At 41.3% G+C, this 12313-nt stretch overlaps 1 protein-coding gene across 1 annotated transcript in view; it reads right to left on the reverse strand.

Moving 5' to 3' along the window:
- LOC134223057 (uncharacterized) overlaps nt 1-9227 on the reverse strand; it is a 96912-nt gene extending 87685 nt beyond the window's left edge. Inside the window, exon 1 of the mRNA XM_062702194.1 lies at nt 5958-9227. Within this exon, the coding sequence (XP_062558178.1) occupies nt 5958-9227 (3270 nt within the window). The remainder of the gene's footprint in view (nt 1-5957) is intronic.
- Nucleotides 9228-12313: the final 3086 nt, after the last annotated feature.

Raw genomic sequence — 12313 nt, forward strand, 5'->3', positions numbered from 1 at the left:
TTGAGGTTTCTAAAGAATTGAAATCACTTTCCAATAAGGTTTCGAACTGGGATTCAACTTTGAGACATTATTCTCAAATTTGCTATTTTTCAGAATAGCGAAACGTTTTCTAATTTATTTTGCAAATCACGCCAAACAACTTTCAAAGCGGGATAGCGAGTTCTTTGGTATTGCCTTTGCCTCACATTTTTAAGACGGATCAGTAGCTGAAGATCGTCGTCAATAATAATAAAGTTGAATTTAATTTCACATTTATTAGTTGCAATGTCTCTGGCTTCGACAATTAAACTTGTCAAAGATTCGAGAGCACTGTCAATATCATTTCGGATATCCATAGGAATATTACAGTGTGATAATCATATTTCATAAAACTAATTTAAAATGAACCAAACTCTCGAAACATTTTTTTATGCAAATTCCATTTGTAATTTGCCATATTCTATCCTTCCCGTTTCGACATATTACGTCAACAACCATACTGCATCAAAGTATTGGAAAAAAACTATCGTTTTCTCACGAAAATAGCGCATGGAACATGCCGCATTCCCAGTCGAATATCACTTTTTTAATTACTAAAATTGGCGCATTCTCGGAAAACGGAACGGAAGCACACACCAATTTTTCCCGTTTCCGTTTTTTTTACTCCAATGGTAAGCTGAGATTCCTCCACAAAAATGAATGAATGAAATGTCAACGAGAAATAAAAATATGATTCGAACAGCCGCGTGTGGACGTGCGTTTCTTTTTTTATGTGTGTTTTCCACAATGCAGCAGAAATCACCAACTGACGCTCGGAATCTGTTGAATTTATTTTCCATATTTGTGTATTGATTTGCCCTTCGATTTGTAGGTATATGTATGTATGGTGTATATACATATTGAAATAACGAAAATCATTTCACCATAAGACAATCTTAACCAAAATCATTCAGAGAATGGTATAAACGAAAAGAAATAAATAAAGATATCTGAATCTTTCCTAAAAGTCTTTGTAGTGTTTCAAAAAATGTTGTACATACCATAAAATATTGATAAAAAAAAATATCATAGGAAAATCATTCCCAGCAAAAAAAAATACGAAGCAATTACCCATTCTCAAAAAGATAGCTATTGCTTGTTAAAAAAGAAGAGAAATGAAGCAGGACGAAAAACACTCATGAATTTCCATCAATAACTACCGGCCTTTAAACTCAATTTAGAAAACTTTCCTGTATACTTAACCTCGATTTTCTGAATTAAAACATATCTACCACATAACTCATTACCAACAGTGAAATCACTTCCTAATCGACTATGACCGGTCCTAAATTTATTAGCATAGAATAAACTTCATGGTTAACCACCGGGTGATTTTCGCAAAATTCCCACCATGTTCAACCAACCGCTTATTAAGCCATTACAAACGGGACAACAAAACCTACAAGAACAAAATCAATGCCAGACCACTCCACGGCAGCCAGCCATAGTTAGCCGCGTCGAACCCAAAAAAACGCTGCTCGCTGCAGCCTTGGGGAAACCCATGTGCGTAACCAAAGCTAATGAATCTAATTTAAATTCACTATAAATAAAATAAATTACCCACCCCTTCGGGAATCGGTTCGACGAGAGGAGAGGGAAATGAATCATTAGTCCGCGAGTGATTCGATTGAGTGTGACTAGATATCAAATTTAAAATCGCGCGCGTTTAATCGAAACATAATTGTAAATTGGCACGCGATGGTCGCGCTCACGGGCTACCAAGCTATTGTGACTCTCCAGCAGGGTGTGCCAATCATCCTTTTTCGTTGGATCACAATCATTGAACAGTTGGTGATTCTGAACTAGTAGTAATAAGCTGACTGGACTGGCTAACGACGTGAAATAATCTGTAATGCAACTCTGCTACAATGGGTTGATGACCAGCTTCGTTACTTATTCTTAAAAACTCAATTTCGTGTGATTTAGCTTAATATTGAAAGATTTTATTTGCTTGTGTTTCGAAGATAACCAACGATGGTCATCTTCCTAACATCCTAAACTTTGTTTTAGGTCACCCTACTATGGATGTGATGTTATGTGGTGAGAAATTTAAACTGATGACACTGACAGTAATTACAGTGCATATGCCATATGCGGCCCCCAGAGAATTTCAAATCAGCCGTGAACCAGTTTTAATGCTGCTGATGTTGCTGCTGGTGAACGGTAAATGGTGGTTCTACACCACCAAATTATGTGTCCGTAAACCAGAACAGCAGCGTGATGATGTCCAGCAACGTGAATCCGGTTGTAGATGATGGTTTAGTCACCGAATCTGGTATCGGGATCGAGCTCACCGATTGTGATGATAATCGGTGTAACAGGCACGCACTTGCGGGATGCCGTACCGTTATTCAGACGACTCGGAACAACCAAAACGACAAATGGACCCACAGGTTGTGATAAATTAAAATCACTTTCAGCCGTGCAATTATTCTATTAATTAGCCGGCATCAGCAGCCACCAGGGAAATTTGTGCGTTATGTTGCATGACGCTATTGTGGATGAATTGTGTGTTCTACAATATTGCGTTGGTGGGTTCTTCCGCTATCAAATGCTAGAAAATCAATAAAACTACTTTAAAAAATAAAAGTTAATTGCCTACTTTACTATTCAGTCAGCTACCGTAGCAGAGAACGATTGTTTAAAAGATCGATGATCGTAGGCTTCAAAAATCGATTAAATATGGCGTTGTTGATGACAAAGCACCCATCTAACATTGATGCTGAGATCTGATGTGTCTACTAGAGTGGGGCGCAATTAAATGGGAAAACTCCAACATTCAACAGTTCAATCAATTGTATAGAAAATGGGACCGATTGGTAAACCACGTAACTCATTTAATTATTATATAGTTTTAATCGTTGAACTTGGTGTACTTGTTGGGTCTTATGAAAAGTGAAGATATGTATCGGCCCGAGTAAAGGAAAACAATTCAAATTGCTGCCATTTCGTCATTTTATGTCATATTCGCCTGGTTTTATCACTGCTCTGCTGATATGGATCCCAAAATCCAGAATACATATTGGGACTTGTGATGTGGTTATCCTATCCGGAGTTATTCCGGTGGGTCACTAGGTCAGTTCCGAGGCCCTTGAGGACGCATCATAATCGGCCATTTTCGAAATGTCACTAACTTCTTGAAACTATAGCGTTTTGCAAGACAAGTGGGATTGTGACATCCAAATATGTTTCTGGGGATATTGGCCACACTAAGAGAGTCCGAAATGGGTATCAATCTGACCTCAGTGTGATACCAATTTTGAAAATAATCAATTGTGATGTTTCCTGAACTCGGAACTGATCACAGGATGGCCAGTATCCCCAGAAACATATCCAGATGTCATAGTTCCACTTGTCTTGCAAAATGCAGAAGTTTGATACCCATATTTCCAAAGTTTGTGACATTTTGAAAATGGCCGATTTTGATGCTTCCGAAGGCTTCCTCAAGGGCCTTGAAACTGACCACAATGTCCACAATGACCACAATGTCTGACCAATGTGGTCAATGTCCCCAGAATTATATCCGGATGTCATAATCGTACTTGTCTTGGAAAATGCTGAAGTTTGAAGTTTCATAGTTTGGGACATTTCTAAAGGCCAATTTTGATTCTTGATTATCGTCTTTATCTTTATCTTGTTTATCGTCTTTAGTAGCTACCGAAAAATTTCCCAAAGGAATTGTTAAGAATTTCTCAAGAAAACTTTTGAAGAATACCCTGAGGAGTTTTTGAAGAATTTCCCGAAAGTATCCTTAAATACATTTTCTAATAAAGTCCGAATAAATGTCCGACGATATTTTGTTGAATTTGCCGAGGAATTTCCAAAGAATTTTCCAACGAAATCTGCGAAGAATCGAGAGAAAATTTCGAAAAAAAAAATGCCGAGATAATCCTGAAGAATTTTCCTAAGAAAACTTGAGAGAAAATTTCGAAAAAAAAATGCCGAGATAATCCTGAAGAATTTTCCAAAGAAAACTTACTGAGGATATTTTGATGAATTCGCTGAGATGAATTTCTTTCCAGATGACTTTCCAAACTTCCCAAACTTCCAGAAACTTTCCAGATGAATTTGCCAAGGAAGTTCCGAAGCGTTTGTCGAAGAACTTCCAAAGAATTTGCCGAAAAATATACAGAGGAAATTACAAAGAATTTGACGAAAGAATGTTCCGAACAAAGTCCAAAGAAATTGCTGAGAAAATTTTGATGAATTTGTCAAGGAAAGCTCGAAGAATTTGCTGAAGATATTTCGAAGAAATTCCAAAGAATTTGAAATTAGCGAAAGAAATTAAAAAGAATTTGCCGAACAAATTTTAACGAGTTTGTCGAGAATATTCCGAAGAACTTGCTGAGAAAATTCTGAATAGTTTGCCGAGGAACTTACGAAGAATTTTCAGAGGGAAATATTTGCCAAGATGATTTAGGAAAATTTGTCGAGGAGATACCCTACCATATAATTGCAGAACAAAGTCCAAGGAAAATCTAAAGTATCTGCCGACGAAATTTCAAAGAGATCGTCCAGGATATTTTGAACAATATCCCGAGGAGATCCCATAGAATTTGCAGACGAAATCCTGTGGAAATTTCCGAGTATATCAAGGGAATTTCCGGAGCATTTGACGAAGAATTAACAAAGAATTTGTCGAGAAATTCCCACTGATTGTACTAAAGAACTTCTGAAGATTTACTCTAAGAAATTTCGAAGAGTTTCTCGAAGGGGTTTCGAAGAGTTTTCCCATGAAGTTTCGGAGAATTTCGGAAATTACGAACAACAAGTGTCTCGTACTTGACTCGACTTACAAGACATTGAAGACGGCCTTACTGTTGAGGTCGAAATACGTATCTGTCAAGAAACAATTAAGTGGTGGAATTCAATGGGATTGTACAAACTCGTCTTATACCAAGTGAAGACATTCCACTAAAAAGCTCAAAATAATTTTCTTAAACAAAATAGATGTTAAGGACAATTCTCACTGGTCACGGAATCCAAAATAAATGTACTCGCATTTTCAAAGGCACCTGATTCAAAACGGAAGCAACACACAACTGTCATTTTTATTTCTTCAACTTTGCTGCGTCGTAGCATGCGTAGAATAATAAAAATGACAGTTGTGGGTGGTGTTGTCAACGGTACGATAGAAAAGAATAATTCCGTTTTTTTAACTACAGCGATGTATTAAAAAAATCCTGTAACATAGTATAATCCAGTAAATTGAATGGGAATACATCTTTTGAAAGAACTTATGACTTACGTTTAGTGTTCTAGTTAATTCCAGATCTTTTCTGTACCGCTTTAAGTAGAGTAGAGCAAGTTTAAGACTTCTGCGATCAAGTAGATGTTTCTTTAGGATATGTTCAAATAAATTCATTAATTAATTTACCGTTTTCGATATTGTGCGAATTCAAACTTAAGCCTTCGAACGCCTATGTTTAACTGCTTAGAATTGTTTGTTCTTTCACCTGCTTAATTACATTTATTTCAGTTGGTGGTAAAATTCTAGATTCGTATCGATCTTACCATTCAAGGTCAAAAGAATTTTACAGTCTTGACTACAGCGCATGAATGAGTGAAACCTTTATGGTTAAGTATCTAAGAAAACAAAATAGATATAATGCAGGAAGAATTCAATAGTTTTAGGTCTAATTCATACCACCACTGAAAACAGGTTGGATTTAAGCACTAGTTCAAATAATATGATTAGCCTATATAATTTTACACTATAGTTTAGCTTGTTGAAGAGCACTAGCATGAAACCACATCAAATTTGTCTTCCCTATTATCTCGCATGATCCATTACATTTTGTTATTGCCTATTGTCTCCTTCTATGTGCGGCCACAGCCTCGGCCACAGCTGACCACTACTCATTTCTCCATGTAGTGAGCCGCGTCGACCGAGGGGTCGTTACAGCCCCCCCAGGTACGTCAGGTTCTGCCTGGCTTACTGATTCATCGCGTCGAACGTCCAAAACAGCTAGCCTTGTGGCGGGGCGCTCGTAGATGCCGTTCTTGGTTTGAACCGTTGCTGTCCTGACTTGCTTGTCCCTACCCTTTTTAACGGAAATAATGCGTCCTAGTGGCCAACAGTTTCTGGGTAATCCGGGATCAACTACCACTACCACATCATCCACGGTAATCGGTTTGACCTTATCGAACCACTTTGAACGTTTTGTTAGCTCTGGCATGTAGTAACGCACCCATCGTCGCCAGAAGAGGTTCGCCTCTGCTTGGGAAGCTCGCCATGTCCGTCTTAGACTGCGTCCGCTATCGTCTAGGGGCGCTGTTGGTTTCAACCCACTGGAAGACCCCAGTAGAAGATGATTTGGTGTCAGGACTGGGGCATCTGGATCATCTACGGATACGAAAGTCAGTGGCCGCGAGTTGACTGTGTTTTCTATCTCTATCAGTGTATTCCGTAAAGATTCATCCGTAAAATTGCGCTGCGGATTTATCTTTTGCAGGTTGACCTTGACTGAGCGAACAAGCCGCTCCCAACAGCCGCCCATGTGTGGAGACGCTGGAGGAAGAAACTCCCATTCGGTATGACAACTTATAATTTCTCGCATCACGTAGTCCTGATTCATTTCTTTTAATGCTTCATCAAGTTCCTTACTACTTGCCACGAAGTTAGTGCCTCGATCGCTATAAATCCGTAATGGTACACCTCGCCTAGCCATAAAGTTACGTAAAGCCATAATGCACGAATCAGCGTTCAGAGAATGCGCAATTTCAATATGAATAGCTCGCACAGTTAGACATGTAATCAACACTCCCCACCTTTTCTCCAGTCGTCTCCCAACTACTACGTACAATGGCCCGAAATAGTCCACTCCTACGAAAGAAAATGGCCTTGCGAATGCTGCCAGTCTTGCTTTCGGTAGTTCTGCCATCATCGGTGGATTAGGTGCGGCCCTTTGATTTTTGCAAACTTGACACCTGGTTTTAACACTCTTATACAGAACTCTTAGCTTTGGAATTCGGTACACCTGTCGCAACTCATTAATGACTGTTTCGTGATTGCCATGGTAGTATCGTACGTGATAGTTAAACACGATCAGCCTAGTAATAGAATGATCCTTGGGAAGAATGATAGGATTCTTTGCATCAGTTGAAGCGAATTCACAGTTTCCTATTCTACCTCGCATTCGCATGACTCCGCAATCGTCCAGAAATGGTGAACAACAGTATATGGGGCTGGATCTTGGAATCACATCAGAGTTCAAAAGTATTTGCATTTCTTCGGAATATGTATTCTGCTGTGCTTGCTTATAGAGATAAAATGAGGCACACTGAAGTTCTTGCTGTGTTAGTGGACCACTTTCCCGATGCAGTTTGGCCACGGTTCGACGAAGATTACTAGTATACCTAAGCAATCTGGCCGTTACGCGAAGTAGTCTTGTCCACGAGTCATAGTAACTGAAATCAATAACTGATGTTTGTACTTTTCCATGATAATTGAGATGTGCGCGTAGTTCTTCTTTGGTGTGCGAACTATGTGCAGGTTCATTTGGCCAGGTTGTGGGATCTTGGTATAGAAATTCTGGTCCATTTAACCATCTGCTACTGTTTGTAAGATCTGGTTGACGTTGCCATTTTGTAGCTTCGTCAGCAACGTTTTCTTTAGAGCTCACCCAGCGCCAGGAGGAAATCGTGGTAGTTTCGAGGACCTCGCTTACACGAAACGCTACGAATTGCGAGTAACGTCTATGATCTGATCGGATCCAGCATAAAACATCTCGCGAATCCGTCCAATATACGCGCTCATCAATCTCAAATGATAGGGATTTCACAATAGTTTCCGCTAATCTGGATCCAATAACTGCCGCCTGGAGCTCTAAGCGAGGTATCGAAATGAATCGTATTGGCGCAACTCTTGCCTTAGCTGACACAATCGTACATTCTACTTGATTAAGTTTAACGAAACGTAGGTAGACGACAGCAGCATATCCAAACTCGCTAGCATCGACGAAAGTATGGAGTTGAACTTTGGTATCAACTCCCATGTTGATCGAAATGCGGTAACATCGTGGTATTCTGACATTCTGCACCATTGGCAGAATTCGTAACCACAATTCCCATCTAGTGTTTAGTTCATCCGGAATTTCGTCATCCCAGTTTACGTTGTATCGCCAGACTTCTTGAAGAAGTATTTTTAGAAAAATAAGTGCGTTGGAAATGAGTCCGAGCGGATCAAAGATCGCCATCAAAGTACGTAACATTTCACGTTTAGTTGGCTTTCGTTTTCCGGCGAGCAAGTCAGTATCGTGCTTTGGAGATAGTTTGTAGGTGAATGTGTCGGAGGTCGTGCACCACCACATACCTAAAACCTTTTCTGTTGCTAATTCCGATGATAGATTAAGATTCTTTTCGAACTCTCCCCCTGCATTCAGCGCATCGATAACAGTTGACGAATTTGAGATCCAATTTCGCATTTCGTAACCTGCTTGAGCATGAACGTGTCGGACATCCTGCGCCAGTTTAATTGCTTCTTCTTCGGTGTCCACGCTAGCCAACATATCGTCCACATAATGCTTATTTGTTATCGCCTCAGCAGCTTCGGGAAACCGACCTTCGTACTCCTTTGCATTCAGGTTTTTTGCATACTGAGCACAACTAGGCGAACATGATGCCCCAAAGGTCATAACCTGCATAACGAAGGTAGTAGGCTCCTGATCCGCCGATTGTTCCTTCCATAAGAACCGCTGACAGTGTTGGTCCTTTTCGTCAATGAGTGTTTGGTGGAACATCTCTTTAATGTCTCCACAGATGGCCACTTTGTTTTCCCTAAACTTGTAGAGTACAGAGTTCAGAGAGGTTGATTGATCTGGCCCTTTGAGGAGCATTGTGTTGAGCGAAATTCCGTGGCTTGTAGCGGCTGCGTCCCAAACAATTCTTAACTTACCGGGCTTATTCGGATTGAAAACTGGGAATATTGGCAGGTACCAAATTCGCTGTTTTGGTTGTCTCAGTTCTGCTGGACTCAACTTCCGAATATAGCCTTTTTGCAAATAATCATCAATCTTCTGTTGCATTGCCTCGGCTAGCGCAGGTTCCTTCTTAAGCTTGGATTCCAGACATCGCATACGCAGAAGTGCTACGGGCTTGCTGTTTGGAAGGCGGAACTCGTCGAATTTCCACAAGAGACGAGTGACAAATCGGCCGTTCTCAGTTCTACACATAGTTTGCAAGATCGCCTGTGCTCGCTGATCCTCCATTGATACTATAAGATTGTTAGGCTTTGAAATTCCTAAACTATCTAAGGAGAAATATTCTTGCATTGCCCGGTGGAGTTTCTCATTATTATCTTCGCTATCGCTGCATTCACACACACTCCAGCTATGATACCCGGTGAACTCACCGCTATCTGAGCCGCCATGAATGATCCAACCGAGGCGTGTCTTTGTGGCGAGTGGTTCGTGCATACCTCCTTCTATACCTTTAAGCGGATGTCCAAGATTTGCGTTATTTACTCCGATTAGAAGACGGGGTTGGATATCTTCATATGACTCTACTGGTATCCCTTTTAGATGACTATACTGATTGACAAGATCGTCCATACGAAGCGATTGATGAAAAAGGCCGAGGTTTGGAATCGTATGCACTTCTCGTAGAGGGTATCTCTTAGCATTTACAAAGGTTCCTGAAATATCGACGTCAATCATTCTCGAGTTTTTCTCATATCGCTGTTTGTTTCCGGTCCATCGTAGGCATATTGGTGAGGGCTTCCCATGTAGGTTTAATTCTACTGCGAGCCCAGCGTCCATCAAAGTCCATGATGAGCCATCGTCCAAGAAAGCGTGCGTCTTGACAACTTTATCGCGACTGTATAGCGTCACTGGGACGACGCGGAAGAGCGTCTTCTTAATGGAGCTATGATGAGCATTGCATTCGCGTTCGCAGGGGTATTTTGAGTGTGTTTCTTCATTTTCTGGTTTGCGATACGGATTTCCGGAGTCAATATCGGCACTGCTGTCACGTTGTCTGTTGTGAAGTAATGGGTGGTGCTTGAAGGTACATCCGTTTATTCCACATAACTGTTGTAATTTGCAAGTCGTTTTATGCTTTCTTAAGCACTTTCTACAAATTCCTGCTTCCTTTATCGTCATCCACCTTGTATTATACTCAGCATTCAGGAACCTTTGACACTTATCGAGACTAGTGCAAATTCCTTGGCACGCAGAACATAATTTTGCAGATGATGTGGGCTCGGTGGTAGAGCAGGTGTCAGCTTTCTCACAGTGCGCATTAAGAAAGGCTGGTCCATTCTTGCCGGTACGAGAAACATTTAAAGACGCTATTGGGCAGATGGTCTCAGCGAGATCGTATAGCCAATTTGCAAATGTAGACAGATGAACTGACGGAAGAGTACGTCGATGCTTCGCCCAATCTAATTTCAGGCTGGATGGAAGTTTGTCAACGAGCTCTCTTAGTAGTACAACGTTATAAGAGTACTCCAGAAGGTCACAAGCCTCGATCGTTGCGCATAAGTTCTGAACTGTTAGCGCAAACTCAATCACACTATCGAGTTTTCAGATTTGGGAGCAGGAGCAGCATTAATCTTTGCTATGATGTTATGGATGATCACTTCTGGATTGCCGTAGAGCATTTTAAGTGTGGCGATAATTCCAGGAACGTTAGCAGGATGCATCAACCTACACTTCACGGCTTCATAAGCTTTTCCTTTAAGGCACTTTTGGAGGCGAATAAGATTTTCTTCCTGTGTATAGCCACACATGTCCGTTGTTTGGATGAACGAGGAGTAGAACAAGGGCCATTCCTCTGGTGAGCCTCCAAAGAGGGGTAATTCGCGCGATACTGCTTGCCGTGCAGCTACTTGATTGTGTTTTCCGTTGTGCTCATGTACGATTCGTGTTGTTGGGTGTCTTGGAGTGGATCCTTGCATGGGAATAAAGTGCGGCTCGCTGATGTTTGCGAATCGTATGCTTCTAGGTGGAGCTGAGCTGTCTTCTTGTTGTCTGCGAGATGATGGCCTGATGGTATATGAGTTCTGCATCGTGACGTCTTCTGTTTGGAATGGAGCAGCAGGAGCAGGTCTTACAGGATGATGATGTTTAAATCGTGAAGCCGAAGGCAAAGTTCGAGTTACATTGCTACTTGGCACTTCACACTGTAACCATGAGTTGACCTTCTCGTTAGTCCTTTCTTCATCCTCAAGAATGTCAGATGTCGACGACGTTTCGCTCGCGATTTCTTGCAGTAATTCGTAACGCTTGCGGATGTAGGCCCGTTTCCTAGCTTCTTCGATCTCTTGCAGCTTCCTTTCCTCGTCTAGCATTTCTAGTTCCAACTGCTTCTGTTTCATCCTTGTAGATAACCTGGAGCTTGTAGCCTTCGAACTCTGACTTCTGGCATCTACTTGACCTGGATACTCCTTGTTCCGTGGATCGCCTACAGGCATCGTCAGAGGTACTTGAATAGGTTGTTCAGTAGAAGTCGGATGTTGGCTTCCGGATGGGTCATGGTGACTGCTTACAGGCAGTGTAAGCGGGGCTGATCTGTACTCGGTAGCTAACGGAGCAATAACCGGCACTGCATCTTGCTGTATTAGAGCCGGATGACTTGCTAGCGAAGGAAACGACGGACTTTGACAGGGCGGCAACGCATGAGCCAGATTAGACATTAATGGGAACGAGTTCAGAGGTGCCTGGTTGGTGACGTATGAAAATGATGGAGCGATTGGTAATCGGGGCATTATTCGGGGATAGATGGTAGTTTTGGGTGGCATACACAATGGGCCTGATGAAGCTATACTTGTAACTGGCGATATTTGTGACCATGACATATTCACATATTCGAGGGGAACCGTACTTACAGGAACTGTAGATGGAGCAACAGTATAGGTGTGCTTATGAGTGCCCGCTGGTGGTTTGCATTGCAGACAGATGAACGCAGGGTTTTCTTGATCTGATTGTATACCAATACAAACCGGATGGTAGCAGTTATGGCACGTACTACACTGCCACAGTCGCGCTTGAGTCGTGTAATTACAGACTTTGCATTGTCCCGTTGGCGTGGAGCAGGAAATTCCTTGGCCAGATGGTTCGGCTCCGGATGCATTGGAGTGCGTCGACATTCTCACTGTAGTTCGTCGGCGGAGAATCGTAATTAAACGATTTTTTTAATTTGTTGTCAACGGTACGATAGAAAAGAATAATTCCGTTTTTAACTACAGCGATGTATTAAAAAATCCTGTAACATAGTATAATCCAGTAAATTGAATGGGAATACATCTTTTGAAAGAACTTATGACTTACGTTTAGTGTTCTAGTTAATTCCAGAT

Source organism: Armigeres subalbatus, chromosome 3 (assembly GCF_024139115.2).
Source record: "Armigeres subalbatus isolate Guangzhou_Male chromosome 3, GZ_Asu_2, whole genome shotgun sequence".
In the NCBI taxonomy this organism is placed as follows: Eukaryota; Metazoa; Arthropoda; class Insecta; order Diptera; family Culicidae; genus Armigeres; species Armigeres subalbatus.